General features: G+C 43.0%; 2 protein-coding genes across 5 annotated transcripts in view; both read left to right on the top strand.

Annotated features, from left to right (window-relative positions):
- The window catches only part of LOC146670856 (vesicle-fusing ATPase), a 98,125-nt gene extending 90,623 nt beyond the window's left edge, over window positions 1-7,502 (top strand). For both annotated transcript variants that reach the window (XM_085402972.1, XM_085402971.1), the window contains one exon: window positions 6,303-7,502. In XM_085402972.1, coding sequence (XP_085259098.1) covers window positions 6,303-6,324 — 22 coding nt within the window. In that variant the 3' untranslated portion in view covers window positions 6,325-7,502. The remainder of the gene's footprint in view (window positions 1-6,302) is intronic.
- Window positions 7,503-10,742: 3,240 nt separating this feature from the next.
- The window catches only part of LOC146670854 (thyroid hormone receptor alpha), a 118,226-nt gene continuing 109,568 nt past the window's right edge, over window positions 10,743-19,400 (top strand). The window contains exon 1 of one of the 3 annotated variants that reach the window (XM_085402964.1): window positions 10,743-10,897. The gene's annotated coding sequence lies outside the window, so the exon portion shown is untranslated. Of the gene's footprint in view, window positions 10,898-11,208; window positions 11,760-19,400 lie in introns of those variants that run through there. The other 2 variants (XM_085402967.1, XM_085402965.1) reach the window with 2 other exon arrangements.

The raw sequence follows: 19,400 nt of genomic DNA, 5'->3' as shown, positions 1-19,400 counted from the left end.
GCATGGACCTTCAAAGTAAAACAGGAAACACACTGACTGAATTCTAAAACACGCAAACTTAACAGCAACTGGGGAGACAGAACATAGGAACCTGAAACATGGTACAAAACATCACAGTGGACATAACATGGAACACAGGGAAGCCATATAACAAAGCCAAAGAGCTAAACCTAAGATAACCATAACTGAGATCCAGGGAAACAAGAAACAGTACATCAAAGGACTCAAAACATAAACCATGATATAAAAGCACAGGATCTCTTCCAAATAAAATAGGAAACAAAGTGAGACGCAGACATGATAACCAGAACTTGACAACGTAAGACACAGACATGAAACACATGAAGAGCAGGGGAGACTTAACATGGGTTGGAAACACAAGGGGGAACTAATAAGCAAATGAACATAGGAGACCTAAAGAGCTTAACATACTATAAACATCAAAATGAACTAAAACTCAAAACACTGGCTCCTAAGACCCAGGATCGTGACACATAAAGAAGGAAACACATCATCATGTAGCAATTTCAAATATCCAGTGGCCTTGAGGTTTCCATTGAAGAATGGACCCACCAGGGCTCTAGACTAACTTTTTGACATGGGCGCACCGGTACGCCTAACTTTAAAAGTTTAGGCGTACCGGCACAAAAGTTAGGCGCACTCAAATTTTTCAACCGCATCGCTTAACACCGCAGTTTTACATGTGCACTTTCTTTGGGGGGGGGAGTCCATACAGACAATATTAATTTCTAAATTATTAACTAACAAACTTGTGCTTAAAGTGCTTTGTCAATATTGTAGAAAATGTTAAAAACTTAATCATCATCTTGGCCTCCTCTGACGACCTGTTTGCTGCTGTCTGCTGCTGAAAGGCCGTGGGGAGAGGGGACACTTGGGCAGTGCATTTATCGCAGCATATAATGTGTTTCCTGGATACACTGTGCTTTTTCAGCATTCAAATATTGATGGCACCGTGTCAGAGCACTGGCTATGAATTTCAGACAGATCAGGCCTTAACTTAACAAAAAAGTTATCAATAGTTCTTTTCATCTTTTCTTATTACCCACAGCTACAGTACATCCACTTCTCTCAGGCCTAGGCTGCTCACTAGGGCTGAGTATCATCACTGATTTCTATAATCCATTCAATTCCGGTTCTCAAAGTCCTGATTTGATTCAATTTAGCCTCAGACAGTCAGAAATATTATAATTCTGATCATTTATCAGTACTGATACACATGAGACTTCATCAGAATTGTGAAAATCACAGCAGATGCCTTTGTGTGAAAGTAACTGAGAATAAAACACAGGAAAACATGAAGGAGATTTTCCTGGTCTGGCTTTTTATAGCAGATAACCTTAAAAATATTCTGCAATTTTGCATAATTTTAAGAAATTTAAATTTCTTCAGTATTGAACAGCAGAAATTAGGCTTTCTTGTCCGAGGTCATTTAAGTGAAAAAAGAAAAAGCGCTGTAAACAACGCTAGACTGGTGGGTAATAAGCGAATGAATAATGCAGAAAACAGATTTGAGACGGAAACTGTTCCTGAAGTACAGAGAGAGAGAGAGAGAGAGCTGTGCAGGAAGTGTGATTTTTATCGTGGTGGAAGCAAAACAGCAAAAGTCAGAGGGAATTCATGACGACATTGATCAAATGTGAAGCGCAGTTTGCTGCTTCTTTTGCTGCAGGCTCGGTGAATTTTGGTTGGAGAGAGGCAAAACCTGCAGCTCAGAATCAGCGCAAAAAGACGTAAACACAGCGCGGACCCGAAGAATCGCTAAGCTCCGACAGCGTGTCCGTGTTCAGGCCGTCGGGTGAGAAAGCCGAGAAAGACGAAGCTGATTCTGATGTGTTGGGTCCGCTCCGTGTTTAGGTCTTTGTGTGGAATCCGTTAATGAATTGATATCGCTTTATTCAAGCTACTCACCTCTCTCTTCCACCTGCACTTTCAACTGGACCACGGCCAATCAGAGAGGTCCCGCCCCTGACTATCTCTGATTGGTTTAGTCCACGATAGGTGCATAATGTGTGTCTGTTGTTGACCACACGGAGAGTTACAGAGATTTTTTTTTTGTTACCGGAACAGTTGGTCGCACCTGTGCGACCAAATATTTATTTTTAGTCGCACCACTGAAAAATTTGGTCGCATTTGCGACCAAATTGGTCGCACTCTAGAGCCCTGGGACCCACTATTGTTGTACCCCATATACCACACCAAACCATCACTTTGTTGTTCCAACAGTCTTGGAGGGATCCATCCAATGTAGGTTAGTGTCAGACTCATAATTCCGGTTGCGCCGTAAGATGGCTGCACCGACGAGAGCTCCCAGTCATCTCAGCAAAAATGTTATTATTTATTTTGTACTGCTTTCAATTTCTGTGCGCACAGCGCGATCATACACTCGGTATGACAGACAAACGCTTCTGGAGCTACGTTCGTCAGCCAGTTCGGACTTTACAGCGGGTTTCGAAAGAGGGGGAAACGCGCTGGAGTTTTGTGCCGAACGCGACAGAGAAACAGCAAGCCACCTCTGCCCAGCATCCTGCTCGCGAATCTCCAGTCTCTGGACAACAAACTTGACGAGCTGCGTGCACGGATTAAACACCAACAAGACACCAGGAACTGCTGTGTTCTGGCCTTCACAGAGACATGGCTGGAGCCCAGCGTCCCCGACTGCGCCATCACGCCGGATGGATTCACTGTTTACCGGGGAGACCGAACGAAGGACTCAGGCAAGAAAAGGGGAGGAGGGGTGTGCTTTATGGTTAACTCCTCGTGGGCTAGAGATGTGTGTATCTTAAAAACTTACTGCTCTCAGAGCCTCGAGCTGCTGACCATTAAAGTCAGGCCTTTTTACCTCCCGAGGGAGATCAGCTCAGTTCTCCTTTCAGCTGTTTACATTCCCCCACATGCTGATAAAGCTAAAGCTATGGACGAACTGTATGACATCATTATTGGACTTGAGAACAAAAATCCATAAGCTGCCTTTATTGTGCTGGGAGACTTCAACAGAGCCAACATGAAGAAGGTTCTCCCCAAATACTATCAGCACATCTCCTTCCCCACAAGAGGTGATCAAACACTGGACCATTGTTACACTCCATTCAAAGAGTGCTACAAACACCTCCCCCACCCAGCTTTTGGTAAGGCAGACCATTGTTCCATACTGCTGCTGCCTGCATACAGACAAAGACTGAAACAGGAAAAACCAGCTTCCAGGGTTATTTACAAACGGGACAGTGAGGCTGAGGAGGTCCTGCAGGACTGCTTTGACACAACTGACTGGCAGATATTTGTGGATGCAGCTGATGGCAACATCAATGAACTCACAGACTCTGTCATTGGATATATTGGAAAGTGCATGGATGATATCATCACAAAAACCACTGTCCGCATATATCCAAATCAGAAACACTGGGTAAATAAAGACGTTCGCGCCAAGCTAAAAGTGCGGACCTCTGCCTTTAACTCCGGGGACGCTGATGCATATAAAGCAGCCGGGTACGACCTCCGAAAGTCCATAAAAAAGGCCAGAAAGGACTACAGGGACAAAATGGAGTCCAGCTACCACAGCTTTGACACCAGGCGACTGTGGAATGGACTGCACTGCATCACTGACTACAAGAAGGTCAACACAGGCAGTGTTCAGCCCGCTGCATCTCTTGCAGATGAGCTCAACAACTTCTATGCTCGTTTTGACGCAGACAACAGAGAGCAGATCCTCTACCCTCAGGAGGACAGTGAGGCTGCAACTCTAACTCTGAAAACAGAAGCTGTGAGATGGACTTTTAAAAAGGTCAATCCTCACAAAGCTCCAGGACCAGACGACATCCCAGGCCGGCTACTCAGAGTGTGTGCCGACCAGCTGGCAGAGGTATTCACCAACATCTTCAACCTCTCCCTGAGGCAGTCAGTGGTCCCCACGTCCCTCAAAGCATCCACCATCATTCCCGTTCCCAAAAAATCAGTGGTCTCCTGTCTGAATGACTACCGTCCTGTTGCACTGACATCCGTCATCATGAAGTGCCTGGAGCGGCTGGTCAAAGGTCACATCTGCTCCTCCCTCCCTGACACACTGGACCCTCTTCAGTTTGCCTATCGGACAAACAGAGCCACGGAGGATGCCATCGCCCTGGCAACGCACACCACCCTCACTCACCTGGAGAAAGGGAATACATATGCAAGGATGCTCTTCATCGACTACAGCTCGGCATTTAACACCATCATCCCCTCAAAACTTGCCACGAAGCTCGTCGACCTTGGGCTGGGAACACCGATCTGCAGATGGATTCTAAACTTCCTCACAAACAGGCCCCAGGTGGTGAGAGTTGGTAAGCACACCTCCTCATCACTCATCCTAAACACAGGTATGCCACAGGGTTGTGTGCTTAGCCCCCTCCTATATTCCCTGCTCACACACGACTGTGTTGCTAAACACGAGTCCAACATCATCATCAAGTTTGCGGATGACACAACCATCATAGGCCTCATCACAGACAACGATGAGACGGCCTATAGAGAGGAGGTGATGGCGCTGTACGAGTGGTGCCTGGAAAATAACCTGACTCTCAACATCAGCAAAACTAGAGAGATGATAGTGGACTACCGGAAACGCCCAGTCAGAGAACACCAGACCATCCATATCAACGGTGTCAAGGTCGAAAGGGTCAGCAGCTTCAAGTTCCTTGGAATCAACATCACTGAGGACTTCTCCTGGACCCTTCACACAGACGCTGCTATCAGGAAAGCTCGCCAGCGGCTTTACTTCCTGAGGAGGCTGAGGAAGTTTGGCGTGCAATCGAGAGCTTGCTGACGAGCTGCATCACAGTTTGGTACAGAAGCTGCTCTGCCAGCAGCCGTAAATCACTACAGAGGGTGGTGAAGGCAGCAGAGCACATCACTGGCACGAGGCTTCCTGCCATTCAGGACATTTATCTCCAGCGATGCCTCCGTAAAGCACACAGCATCATCAAGGACCACAGCCACCCCGCACATCAGCTCTTCTCCTTGTTACCATCTGGCAGACGTTACAGTAGCCTGTCTGCTCAGACTACAAGACTCAAAAACAGTTTTTACCACCAAGCCATACGACACCTCAACCACAACACTTAAACACACACAACACAGCACTCAGAAGCTACCCTGCAGCTTCACAAGTACTCTGTTTAATCTGCACTGGTCACTCCACTTTATTGTTATTGATATTTATATTTAAAAGTGCAATACTGTAATTTTCTGCTGTTCATTCCTGTGCAATATCCCATCTGCCCTCCCGTCATATTTCTTTTCAAGATTTTCTTATTTAATCACTAGTGTACATATATTTATATTTATAGATACATATATATTTAGTCATCTTTTCTCTTTTACCATGTCTCTCTAATATTTTGCTCCTTACTATTTTTCTATTTTCTTTATTATTTTATTTTATTATATTTTCTCCTACTGTATCATGCTGCTGAGTGACTGCTGCTCGTCAAACACATTTTATTGCAATGTTGACCCTGTGCTAACTTGCATATGACAAATAAAACTGAAAACTGAAAAACTGAATAGTGGTGATTTTGTTTGTTAACTTCACCACTCACATAGAAGTTTGTCTCATCACTGAACAAAATCTTCTGCGTGAACTGAGGGTCCTGTTCCAATTTTTGTTTTGCCCATTCTGCAAATTCTCCGCGCTGATCTGGGTCATCCTCGTTGAGATGCTGCAGTAGCTGGAGTTTGTAAGGGTGCCATTTGTGAGTAGCTAATATCCGCTGAAGGGATGTTTGACAGTTTGCTAACTGTAGCATGGGAGATGGGTGGTCTCGGTGTCTTGCATTGAAATCTGCTGCAATGACCCGGTTACTGCGTTCACCAGATATCAACACAATTTCGATCCGCTCCTCACATGTTAACCTCTTCGACATGTCAATGGCTGTGAACAAAGAGAAACTTGTAAATAACTCATGAAAGAATAAAGTTACGTTGAAACCAAGTCACTTAATCTATGACCTCAGTAAACACTGTCCTCTTGGGTTTGTCAGCTCAGCTTATCGAATACATTATGATGTTTATTTTATAAATTACAGTCTTTACAAGGAAGCTGAGAAAGAAGATAAAGCAGCGTGCGCTACCGCCATCTTTCACTGACAGTTTCTTGTTTACTACCCTGTTAAAGCCTGCTCATACCAAACAACGACTCTAGTGTTATGGTGGGGGTTGCTAAAACGGTTCAGTCTAAAATGGGTGTGTTGATGGATGCAAACCAACCTGTAAGACAGCTTGCTTTCTTTTCCCACTCTTCCCTTTTGTAGTGATCGGAGCTTCTATGAGTAGAGCCAACCAGAGGAGCAAACCAAACACACGACAATAGACACGCCACCCAGAAATAAGGAAGAAGAGCAGGAAAAGAAGAGATCTTCCTCGAATCCATCGATGCATTTATCTATGTAACTACACACCTGGTCCAAGAGAGGAACAAACAGGTTCCTCTATAACTCGGCATGTATCTGTAGGCAATACCACAGAATCACTTCCCTCCTACTCGGCATTCTCATCATCAAGTACACATATCAGAGTAAAACACTGGAAGTCGTACTGTTAAAAAATATTATCTGTAAAAAAAACTAAAACCTGAAAAAAACAATAGATCATTGTAACAAAAAAAGTGGTGTTATGTGAATTGTGTGTATAAAAAGAAAAAAAGAAGAGTTAAGAATTTAAGTCATCTATGTTTTTAAGCTAGTCTTTGTTGTATTTGTTGCATACCTCTCGTCTGGCTGCAGGTAATTATCGTTATTATGTGTATCCTCACAAGCAGTATCAAATGGAGCACATGCAAAAATGCCGAAGCCTTTTGAATATCAAGATGTGATCACAAAGAGGCTTTTAGTGAATATTTAATAGTAGTTAAAAAAAGATGATGTTCCATGTGTAAATGTAATCCCTTTAAATATAAAGTATGTTTATGTTCTGTAAATAGTATACATAGATATAACGAAGATTATCATGAACTTAAGACTACTTCAAAATGTATCAGTATCACTCTTCTTCCCTGTTGCTATGGAGATGTTGACTTTACCAGATTAGTGTAATAGTGAAAGTAAATGTTGGATTGATGGCCGGCCTGTCTGTGTTGTGTACAGTACAGTTCAGTTTAGCTCTTATAGTTCTGGCATCATCAGTGTTAAAAACAAATCTATAAATATATCCTGCACTCTGAACATCCAGACCTTGACTACGTCTCTTGGTGGTCCTTTGTGGGAACTCGTGCGCGTGTGAGTGTGTGCATGGAGTGTCGAATGGGATTGTGCGTGTGCGTTTCAGTCTGTGCATGTGAAGTGTAGAAAGCTGCTGGTTAATTTGCTACGTTTGTTTTCTCATGTCATGTGTTCAGTGCTTCAAAGTAAAAAGTTCTTGTTCTGTTTGACCATTGGCATCGTGAGCGTATGTGCGTGTGTGAGTGTAAATATATGTCAACATGCAGATATTGCAATAAAAAAAGAGCACATATGCACAGGAAATGGTGTCATTTCTTTTCTATGTGCCGTCCAGAACAAAAGGCTCTGAGATCCTGTAGATGCATTTTGAATTAACAAAGTGAATATTACATGAAAATTACTATAAAATGTTTATATTTTTATTGAAATGACTGCGTATGAGACAGCGCTACCCTTCTGTGTTCACATATAATTGGACACTAAAGATTCCGTAGTTTAGAATATTCTGGCTTAAATGTCAACGACAGGATTAGCAGACATCAGTGATTAGTTACTAACTCATTCAACTAATTGGCTTCCTGTAAAGACCAATGATGTTATGAAAGCATTATAATATCTGTAAAACAAACAAAAGAAACATCTTTACAATAATTCCAAATTATTTAGCTGAGCACTATAAATTTTAGGAATTGTTAGACATTTGCTAAGCCAAAGTGTCAAAAAACAAACAAAACTTTAGCTAAATCAATGGGAAGTGAAAACATACTTAATATAATAGAACTTGGAATATGAAATAAACTAAAATGTGCAAGCTGAGTAAGAAAGAGTCCTCAGCTACACTGTCACAGACTGCGTCTTTCAATCTTGTAATATATGTGAAAACACAGACTGTATATAAAAGATGGACAAAGCCACTGTTGCATTATGTATTAGTTTCTCCAGGATGTCACACCTTTTTGCTAGTATGCTTTGTTTGTTATTTAAGCCAGAACCACTTTTACTCCAACGAGTGAAATGCTAGGTTATTAGCTAACAGTAGCTTGCTCGGCTAGTATCTATAAACTTTACAGACGCAGAAACAAAGACACGTGGTGAGTGCGACAGACTGATGGAAGTATACTTTGCTGTGGTCTGTAGGGGAAGCAGCATCAGAGCTGGTAACACCAATAGACTGATTAAACTGATTAGGATGGCTGGTTCTGTGACTGGCTGACAACTGGACACTTGTGAGGTAGTGGAACTGTTATCCATCATGGATAATTCAGTTAACATGCTCCACAAGGTACCAACAGCCCAGTTCAGTAACTCACTGGTGGGCTTAGCAGAGGCCAAGCCCAGCAGTGAACAGCTACAGTGGCCTGTGTTCTCACACCTGTCAGTGAGAGTTCCTCCCCACTGATTTGCACTGAAGAGTCTCCAAACTGATGAATTGTAACTAAATGTATCAATAATTTTCTTATATGTGTGTATTTAAAAATGTGACCTGCTGTTACAGTTGGTGTTATATTTGGTACTCATTCAGTTTAAATAGGGTGCAGTCAGATTAGCATATCTTTTTAAGCTACTGGCCGAGACACAAGGGAAGGAAGTTCATGTCAGATAAATCCTTGGTCCTCTTCGGTCTTCAGCACTCTGGTACACTCTCTAAAAGTCTAAAATAAAACAACAGCAAAAGTCTGTTACTGTCAATATTGATACAATCTACAGATTTGTATCATCCAAGGCTAATTATTAAATGGACTGGTTCTTAAATAGCATTTTTCTACTCTGAGCACTCAAAGCCCTTTACACAACTTGCACCTTTACCCATGGACTTCTTTTTTTTCTACGCACTTCTTGTCTAACATTCACACACCGATGGATGCATCAGAGAGCAACATGGGGTCACTATACTTGGCATGCAGACTGGGATCAAACCACCAAACTTCCGGTTAGTAGGTGACCTGCTCTACTATCTGAGCTACAGCCACCACTACCTGCAGATAACTAAGTTCACCTTTTTAAGGTCCATGCACCATGTCTAGCAATCTGTGTTTGGGCAGAACAGGAAATATTTTTCTTGCTTATATTAAGAAGGTTTTACTGCTTCCTTTAAGTTGAATGAGAAATGTATATTTTGCCAAGTTGCCTTGTGTCTTAGCAATGTTACTTCATATGAAAAGGGTTCCTGAGGTCTCCATGATTAGAAGTCGGCTCTATGTACAGATGTGAAATAAGTCAAACCTCAAGTAGGCCAAAAAAACAACAAAATTAAACCCAAAACTGAAAGTGCTTTAAAAATGCCAGCCCTTTGCCTGTAGGAATGAATAGTAACAATGTATATTAATAGCAAACCTTTTTATAAGGTAAGCAAGTGTGTGGATTGTTTAAAAGGAAATTCATTTTAAAGCTTTTTATTTTGAATTTGCTGTAAAACAATTTTGTTTTACGCTAAACCTACAAAAAACTGAATTTTCAAGGCCAAGCAGTAATTCAAAACTGAGCTAGTCTGATGCAGCAGATGCACTTCTTAGTTGAATATGTCAGCAGTCACTGTCAAGGCTGTGAGGCCAGTCAGCAAAGGTGGACCCAAACGCAAAACCAACAGAGACTGGTGTCAAGTTTCACAGCCTTTACATTTACACACAAAACTAAGCATGAAGGTAAGTAACACAGGGACACGGACAATTATTTCTGATTACCACTAGCAGGTGTAGACGTGGACAGAACGATCCAAATATCAATACTTAGGCTACCAGGCGAAAGCGCATCAAATCCGACTTTTTTGACCCTATGCGACCCATATCCGATCATGCTATGACAGTGTGAACGGCACAAATCCGATATTTTCAAATCCGATCGGGGTCACTTTCGTATGTGGTACTGAATCCGATACATATCTGATGTTTTAGAAAGCGACTGCTGTTTGATGGTCATGTCGCATTAAATCCATCTTTTACGTCACTGACACGAGACAGACGCCAATTATCAGCGCCCGAGAAGACATCGCGAACGCTTCCTGGCCATCCTGTGTAGATGTTGGGAAGACAACGTTGAAGAAAACGTGAACATTTCCTTTGAAGCCCTGCTCCTCTCTAAAACAGCAATAAGGATCATCATTAGGCCATATGTAAATAACAAAATAACTTTATAACTTAAAGTAAAATTGGTAAACTTAAAGTCCGAAACAAGTCTTTATATTAAGGCCATCAGTCAAACAATACTGTTTGATCTGGGTCTAAACAGAGCGCGTTGTGCGTGACGTCTTCTTTTGCGCATGCGGTCGCTTTGATTCAGCGCGTTTGCTGTCACATTTTATTTGTAGTGTGAACAAGCAGACAAAAAAAAATCGGAACTGAGCATTAAGACCTGCAGTGTGAACGTAGCCTTAGTTTCTATCCTCTCGGCTCAGTATGTAGCTCACTGGTGCAACACTAGCAGCTGGTCTGTTTGCACTGAAGTGGATAAACTTGATGGCAAACAGGTGCTACGACTGAGGAGCGGGAAAGTATACAACTCCACCCTAAAGGGGAGGAGAAAGGCAGCATGCGCTGTCAGGTTGGAGAAAGAAACAAACTGTGACAGCGATGCAAACATTTTTTGTCTTTCCGTTTGCAGTGCAGATGATCTTCTTGATTTTTTAAAAATTGAAATAAGTGTCAAATTAAAAGAAATACCTTCATCATTCAGCTTTACAGGGAGTGGATCTGGTAAGTTGGTGTTGGTTTTCAAGCTTTTTGTAAGTTTTGATATATGTTCTTCCTCTCAGTATGACTGTGCCTCCATTGAGAACAAGGGCTGATTTTAACAAAACAGAAATATTGATATTATCGGACGTTTATACTTTATTTAGTGTTAATGAAGTAAAAAACAAAACAGTATTATTGTTATCCAGGTTTTGTGCATTATATAACCCTCCGCGCTGGATGTTCACATCCGTCCGCTAGAGGGTGCTGCAGACCCTCGGTGTAGAGCCACCCTCGTAGGCTGCTGACCCGCGTTCACCCGTACTGTACAGGCATGGGGGAGGACCGAGCATAGAGAACTAGTAAACGCCGTGGCCATGACTTTGACAGTACCGGCTAGCGGACGTTGCTCTCCCGTCTCCAGGCACCTGAAAGCGGACCGGTAGAGGAGGCTAACACCGGAGGGAGAGGCATTAGCTGACGCCGGCTCGAGTCGGTAAAGCAGCTTTTATTTGATTTTTTTAACGTGTTTGTTGAGCTTGTTTCTTCACGAGATAACTGCCGCTCCTCGTTCAGCGGTTTTACGTGGACGCTACCGGGAGGCGCTTTTATTTGAGCGGTGGAGTGCTGCTGAGTGAGACAGTTTGACACTTTCAGCGAAAACAGGCTGAAAGCTTCTGCTCGGGGACGCCGGTGCAAGGTGAGCGCTGTCCTCACGTCAGCCCCGGCGCTGCGCCGGCCTGCTGTACTCCAGCTACAGGGAAACGCCGTCGTCGTGTGGCCGGTGCACTGCAGCTCTGTGACGTCCCCAGGTTCACCTACACCGGCTTTCTCTTACTGCCACCGCACTGTGTGAAACGAGTTACTCTACATTCTGCAGTCAGAGGTGAACGAGGGAAGATGTGACAACTATGTAGTGTCTGTGTGTGTCTGTAGTGTAATCTCCACCGTCACTGCTCGCTCCTTTGCTGTGACATGTGCCCATAGGTCGGTCTGTCCGTGGGCGCTTGCGTGCCAAAGTTTGCCTGAAAAGCTGCTGGAGGATTCAGAGTCATACCTGTGTCATAGGGCGGTGTCATGTATGAAATGTGGCTCCCAGCCAATAGCTGCTTCTATAGGGAGAGGCCTAGTATATGAGTTTATGCCATTATGCACTGAGCTGCACATATAGGTATTAGCACCAGTCTGTTGTACTTCTCTGCAGTAAGGGTGTGGGTGGGTGTGTCGTTAATGTACGGCCTCACAATTCTTATTGCCATTCCTATTCATATGACTGAGTGTTTGCTAAGCATGTGGACCAGTCAAGGGGGGCTCAGTCATTCATTTTCTGTCCAGACTTGTAGTTCCAGACACCTTGGTTTAAGTCAGGGATGTCAAACTCCTTTTCTATCGTTTGCCACTTACAGCCTGCATGATGAAACTGGAGTACTCGCAGCTGAAAATAGGAAGGTTTCATAAAATTAAAGAAAATGCCCTTTTCTTCCAAACAAACAGACTGTGGACTCACTATTAAAAGAAAACAGTTAATTCTATAGCAGATGATGGAAAACAGGAACTTATTTGTTATTTTGTTGTTTATCCATTACTTAATTACTTTTTTAGGGGGGGCTGTCATACTTATGTAAATGCTGTTAAAAGTGTAAAATCTATGCACTCCTTTACATTTTCCAAAGCTTTTATGGTGGGCTGGAATGGTATGTTTGATACCCCTGGTTTGAGTGCTGCAACTAACTAGGGCATATACAGATACATGGCTCTAGTTTTTTAATAAATTGTAATCCTAATCTTTGAAAAATTCAGTAAAAGCTGATTTTTGGCTGCTTGCTGATTCATAAGGGGCTTGCACAGCAGGTAGCTCCACATGTGTGAGGTCTTTTTTTCTTCTTCTTTTTTAGCCAGATGCCGTTCTGGGGATTTGTCTCCTCCTGGATCTTTTACTTGTTTCGCAAATGTATAAACTACTTCACTGTGGTTTACACATTTGCACAGTATTATTCTTCTATCTGTAATTTAACATCCACCTTGAGCTACTCAGTGATTCATAACTTTGTAAAGTTACCTGCTTCACTGACTATTCAGTGCCTAGCAGAAGCTCCTGGCTACAGCTGCCTGTTTTGGCACAACTGTCAATCACAGCAGCCACCTCTGACTTAAAGCCTTAACATAATCCAAATGTGTATGTCTTAGAAGCATCTGAGGTTGTTATAGTGGAAGAATTAAGATGATATTCCTCCACCATAATATCATCATTAAAATCATATTACAGTATATTTAATCAACTCGCCCATCCAAATCATTGAAGTCATGTGTTCCAGTTCCTCGACCACAGGTGTATAAAATCAAGCACCTAGGCATTTATGAAGGAATGTGCTGCTCTAAGGAGCTCAGTGAAATCCAGTGTGGTACTATGATCAGATGCTAACTGTGCAACATGTCCGGTCGGTGCACTCAGTGACAGTCAGTCGCTACAGACCTCCAAAGTTCATGTGGCCTTCAGATTAGGTCAAGAACAGTGTTTAGAGAGCTTCGTGGAATGGGTTTCCACAGCTGAGCAGCTGCATCCAAGCCTTACATCACCAAGCACAACGCAAAGCGTCAGCTGCAGTGGTGTAAAGCACACCACCACTGGACTCTAGAGCAGTGGAGACATGTTCTCTGGAATAACATGACACTTCTCCATCTGGCAGTCTGGGTTTGGCGGTTGCCATGAGAACAATACTTGTGTGACTGCACTAGGCCAAGTGTAAAGTTTGGTAGAGGGGGAATTATGGTGTGGGGTTGTTTTTTGGTCCCTTTGTTCCAGTGAAAGTAACTCTTAATGCTTCATTTCATCCCCCCAACTTAGTGGGAACAGTTTGGGGATGGCCCATAAAGATGGATGAGTGAGTTTGGTGTAGGAGAACTTGACTGGCCTGCACAGACTCCTGACTAGGGATGGGTATCGTTCAGGTTTTATCCGATACCGGTGCCAAACCGGTACTTTTGAAACTGTGCCGGTGCTCAAACCGGTGCTTAAAGAATGGAGAACACAAAATTGGTCCAAAAACCTCTCATGTTCAGCAGGTTTTTGTAAAAAGATAACAATGTTAGCCTTTTCTGCAGCTATGGGGCATATATGGTATCACTCTTGGCTGGAAGCAGTGCTTAATCAATGGAAAAAATGCAAACTTTGTCCAAAACCTCTCATGTTTAACTGTTTTCCACTTCTTCTTTGGTCATTTTAGCCCTTCTGGCCAGGGTGAAGGGAGTATCTGCCATCAAACAAGAAGACAGCCGCATGTAGCTATGATGATGTTTGCTAGTTCACCTTACATGCATTAATGTAATAACGTGGTTAGCCTACTCAACGTAAATTACACACGAACAACATGAAGCTACTCACGCAGAGAAGAACGGCTGCTGCCATCATCATCCTCATCATTTCTGCTCCACTGGCAGGGCTAGGGGCCAGGACTCTCCTCTTCGGGTTCTTGGGGGATGTTGCGAACTCCGGGTCCGATAACTGGCAACCCACCCGCAGTAGATGTGCTCGGTGTGAGGTCTTGCAGCAAGCTATTAAATACGGCGCATTTCTCAGCTTTTAAAAAAACGCTATGCGTCGTCAGGTGTTTCATGGGATTTGAGGTGTTACCTCCTTTGACAGTATCACAGTATCAGCTTAAAGCACTTGTTGCTGCTGAGTTTGCATCTTTTGCTGTGAAGTACAGCCAGACTTTTGACCGCTTCGCCTTGGACATTTTTAATCTGTAGCTCTGCTCTAAAAGAACGTACGTACCTGGCTCCGCCTACTATCCTCAGAAACGTAAAATGATTGGCTAGAATCTAAAGTGTATCACAGCTCAGGAAAAAAAAGCACCGAAATAAAGCACCGAAATGTGCGCTGCTTTTTGGTCTGGTTACTACCGTTTATGTCAGAACCGGTGCCATCCCTACTCCTGACCTCAACCTGAATGAACACCTTTGATATATTAGAGTGGAGACTGTGAGCCAGGCCTTCTCGTCATCCCCTTACAAATGCACCTCTGGAACAATGGTTATGAATTCCACAAAACACTCCTAACCTTGTGGAAAGTCAAAGCTGTTATAGCTGCAAAGGGTGGGCTGACATCATATTAAACCCTGTGGATTAAGAATAGGATGTCTCTCAACTTCATGTGTGTGACAGCAGATACTTCTGTGTCTGTGTCCATTTTCATAAATTTGTAGGGCTGAATGGGAGCTTGTACAAAGACAGTGATGAAGGACTGAAGGACTATAGGGGAAAAAACAAAAAACTCTGAGCAACAGCAGCCAATAAACTGGCTTCAGGGTTCTGGCAAAGAAAGTTTCCTTACTTGTAAGATTTCGTCCAGCATCGAGAGTCTGCACAGAACACTCCTTCAGTGTGTAGTGATGAATAAATGGAAGCAAAGAGACATTTTCCCCACATCTTTATTCATTTATCATTTTAAATAAAACACTGTCAGAGCCACAGCTGCGTATGAAACAAATTAATGTGGACCCCCCCTTTAGTATTTCCCCAGAGTGCAAAATCCAGACCTACATACAATTACATAGGAAGCACTCTTGAGTTCCTTAAGTTATGAGTTTGGTAGCTGGTGTTTTTTATTAGTTTTCAGCAGCCGTTTGAAAATGTATTCAGCTTTAAGAGTTTCCCCTCAGCTCTAGCTGAACCTCAGTGCCACAGCTTAATAAATCATTTCAAGGGTGCCTTTCATATATATTTTCTGTGTACAAGGCAACTCAGAGGATTTCATTTTATAAAGAGTTGTTTTTTTCTTTAAGGAATATTGCTGTTCTTAGTCCTTGTAAGGGAATTACAATGAACGAGTGGATGGAAGGAATTACAAAGCAAAGAAAGGCCATGTAAGTTTAAGCATGCGTACACATACAAAGCTTTAATCCCTGCCAGCAGCTGCAGGTGACCTCTTTTTGACATCCTCATTCTCCCTCCTCTAATGCAAGGCCTGCGTCCTTTTCTGAGGTTCAGAGTTCATGTGTAGCAAGAATGGGGTGCAGGCAGGGTGAGGAGAAAGTGGCATCCCCTCCACTGCCCGTCAACCCTTCACCCACTGATCCAGGCTCAGCGTGAGGGTTGCTGAGTGTGTTTGTCTGAGCTTGGTTACATAATGTGTGGAGGCAGCCGTTGCCCCAGTCCTCAGAGGTCCCTCGGCACGCTCGCATCACACAGATGTAGACGAGCGTGGGCGTTGGAGGGGTGGGGTTAAGTGTCAACATGGACCACAGAACTATTGTTTAAGTGCTTTTAGAATCAGATGGACATTTAGAATTTCACTGCAAGTAGTATTTGGGTGGCTGATGTGTTTCAGGCAAGAAAATGTCAAGAAAAGTGACAACTTGAGCCAGTTTTGCCCTCTGCAATTGTAATTCAACCTGGGTAAACTAGCCTGTCTTCTCTGGGAACTCTCTGTCGACATTTTAGTGCAAGCAGCGGCACTAAAGCTGTTTTAAATGGCTCCCTATAGCATTATGGTCACTTTAACCTTCAGGTCAGTGTATTCACCTGGAAGGAGAGGTGAGAGGTCTAAGGCGACATATTTTAGATCTTTATACAGTGCGTTCTGTATGTTTACGATACACACCACACTTGTAAGAATCACAGTTTCCAAGTTCTAAGACTTTTTGTCGATATTTGATCAATAAATAAGTCGATCATGAAGAGCTTGGTGGATGTGGCAAATTGTTACCGTGACCCACTCCACACCCGTACAACGTTGATCAGAATGACATACACGTACCAAAGACACAACCTCCTTGGCAGCCGTTGTTAGTCATTAGCAGCTCTGATTCTCAGTGTACTCTTTCTGGGACCTCTAGAAGCATTTGTGGGCTTTTATTTAGAGACCGTGAATGTTTCAGTTGTCCTCAGTCTAAACGTACATGCAGATACAGCTGGCTGATAAAGTCCAATTTCACCTATGCAATCATTCTTTGGAGTTCGTTTTAACTGCAAAGCTCTTTGTATATTTTATTGTCAATAAATGAAATGCTTCCATTTCTTTACAGCAGCGTGCTTTTTCTCAACCCCAAAAGTTGTCAGTGGTTTACTTCAGCTGGAATCGCTAAAAAACAAGAACTTTGATCAACAAGAACCACCAAGATCTTTCCAAATCACCTCCTAAAGCTGGGCATACACTCTGCGATCTTTTGTTTTGTTTTTTTTCAGTGGCGTTATTCAGCTCCTGCTGAAACTGTACAATTGAATCGCAGGGGTTAGAAGTTCGTAGGTCACGATGCAGTCTCGCACTATATGACCTGATGCTCTGATGTGACCTGAGTGCTCAAACTGTGCGTCTATAACATGAAGCTTATCCAAAATCTTCCTCTCTGTCTTTCACTCACACAGACACACCACCACCATCAGCTTTGCTAAATTGCTAACGAAAACATTGACCAGGCAGCTGTGATTGAGCAGCAATGTCCATCCAACTATTTTCACGGTTGTTGTGGTCGTGATCATTTTGTGAGGCCACATCGAAAAGGCTCGGATGAAATTGCCAAAGTTCTACAAGTTGTGCCTCCATCGCTTGTGTCCAGATCACACGCTGCAGTGCTGCTCTCTTTTTCACTTTCATTCTTGTGTTTGCGCGTGCGCAGTGTGAGAGGTTGCGTTGACACCCTCACGACAGGCGACAGGATTTCAAACAGGTTTGATTTTCTTGCAACCATACGATTGCTGGTCGTGAGGTGTTAATCGCGTCTCGTTATCCCACGTATACTTCACCATGCACGACACACGATTAAGGCAAAACTCGGGCCGACTTATTAATTTTTACTCTGTGATGTTTATAAAAATAATGTTAATAAGTAATTATTTAAAACAACTGAATTGAATATAGACCAGAATAAATGTGATTATGTTCCTTGCTGTAATGGAGCAGCATTCACATGTAAGCTGTTTTTGTATTCAGAGAAAGGAGTGTATGTAACATGACACGGTCAGACGACTAATACGCAGAATGTTAATCCCTCATATAAGAAACCATATAAACCTCCAGCTTAACTTTCTCATACAAACCTGTTGAAGGGAAACACTAACATACTGCAGATGGCTTCGTTCTCTTGGAAGGATAAAGGGGAAAAAGGGGCTGCCAAATAAACTTTGGCAGCCATTATCATACCTGGGCAGCAGCGCAAGTAAAAATCTGTGTGGAAACATTTTTCTAAACTTCATCAATCCTAGTTTGGCATTTTGTACTGCAGCTGTTGTTGCTTATTTACCAGCTTGTACAGTAACACTGATAAATCTGCTAATCTTAAATCCTGACTGATTGACTGGTGCATTTACAGTCCAAAGTTTGGACACAAGTTTATTCAAAGCATTTTTTTTTTTTGGTAAAACAGCAGTGAAGACTTTACAATGATAAATATGAAATGTAGTACACAAAGTGTGTATACAAAGAAGGCATGTTTGTGTTGACTTGGAGCCTTCTAAGTAGAGCAGTTTCACCTTTGAGCCTTACCGGGTTCTCCCAGGATAATAAATTTAACATGTCATTACCTTGGAATTCTTTCCCAACAGTTCCCATTTAGTCTGAGCTCTCGATGAGTGCTTTTCTTAAACCCTGTGGTTCAGCTCCGCCCAAGTCATCTTGGGTGAGTTGAGGTTGCTAATTGTGGACTGCAACACGGCGTTGCTCTGCGTTTTGGTCAAAGAGGCCTTACAAAGTGTGGAGATGTGTTTGGTCCAGCTCTGCTTGGACTTGAAATGCATTAAGAAGTCAAAAACAGGGTCTTTCTGTGTGGAGTCTTCATGTTCTCCCCGTGTTTGGGTGGGTTCTCCCCGGGTACTCCAGCTTCCTCCCACAGTCCAAAGACATGCAGTTAGTGGGGAAAGGTTAATTGGAAACTCTAAATTGCCCATAGGTGTGAATGCAGGAGTGAATGTGAGCAAGACTGGTTGTCTCCGTCTATGAGTTAGCCCCACGACAGATTGGCGACCAGCCCAGGGTGTACCTTACCTCTCGCCCTAATACAGCTGGGATAGGCTCCAGCGCCCCACGTGACCCTGAAAAGGATAAGTGGAAGCGAATGGATGGATGGAGGATTTGAAGTCTTCAGTTTTGTCCTATGATATAAGAACTGTAAGCACTTGTTAGTGTGAGCGCACCTTTTACAAAAATAGCTGTAATGTTCTCGTTGTGTTCTGTGGGTGTTCACACACAGACTCTGGTGATTATTGAAAAGAAAGAAAGCTTTTCCACAGCTTTCTTTGAAGTCATACTTTTCTGTTAAAGCAGGAACCTGCAGCTTCTGTTTAACAGAAGCTACAAACACCCACTGTTGAACTCTGCTTTATTGTTTGTGCTTGACAACCAGTTGTTGACTCCATAAAGATACTGATACAAAATATACTGCACTGAAATGAAATGCACGTTGGCCTTTATGATAGTCTGGACCTTTGTTTGAGGAAACTCTCTCTAACTGGAGTTTCTATACCAGTGCTATTCACCGTGAGTTGAGTACCAGTGGTGTTAGCTGTGGAAAAATGTGAGCACAGCCCACC

The sequence above is a fragment of the Rhamphochromis longiceps genome, linkage group LG4 (genome assembly GCF_057381845.1).
Source record: "Rhamphochromis longiceps isolate RC_006_pf linkage group LG4, R_longiceps_female_GT1.1, whole genome shotgun sequence".
Classification (NCBI taxonomy): Eukaryota; Metazoa; Chordata; class Actinopteri; order Cichliformes; family Cichlidae; genus Rhamphochromis; species Rhamphochromis longiceps.
The sequence above is the reverse complement of the archived record's forward strand: the minus strand, read 5'-3'. Positions and strand labels throughout refer to the sequence as shown.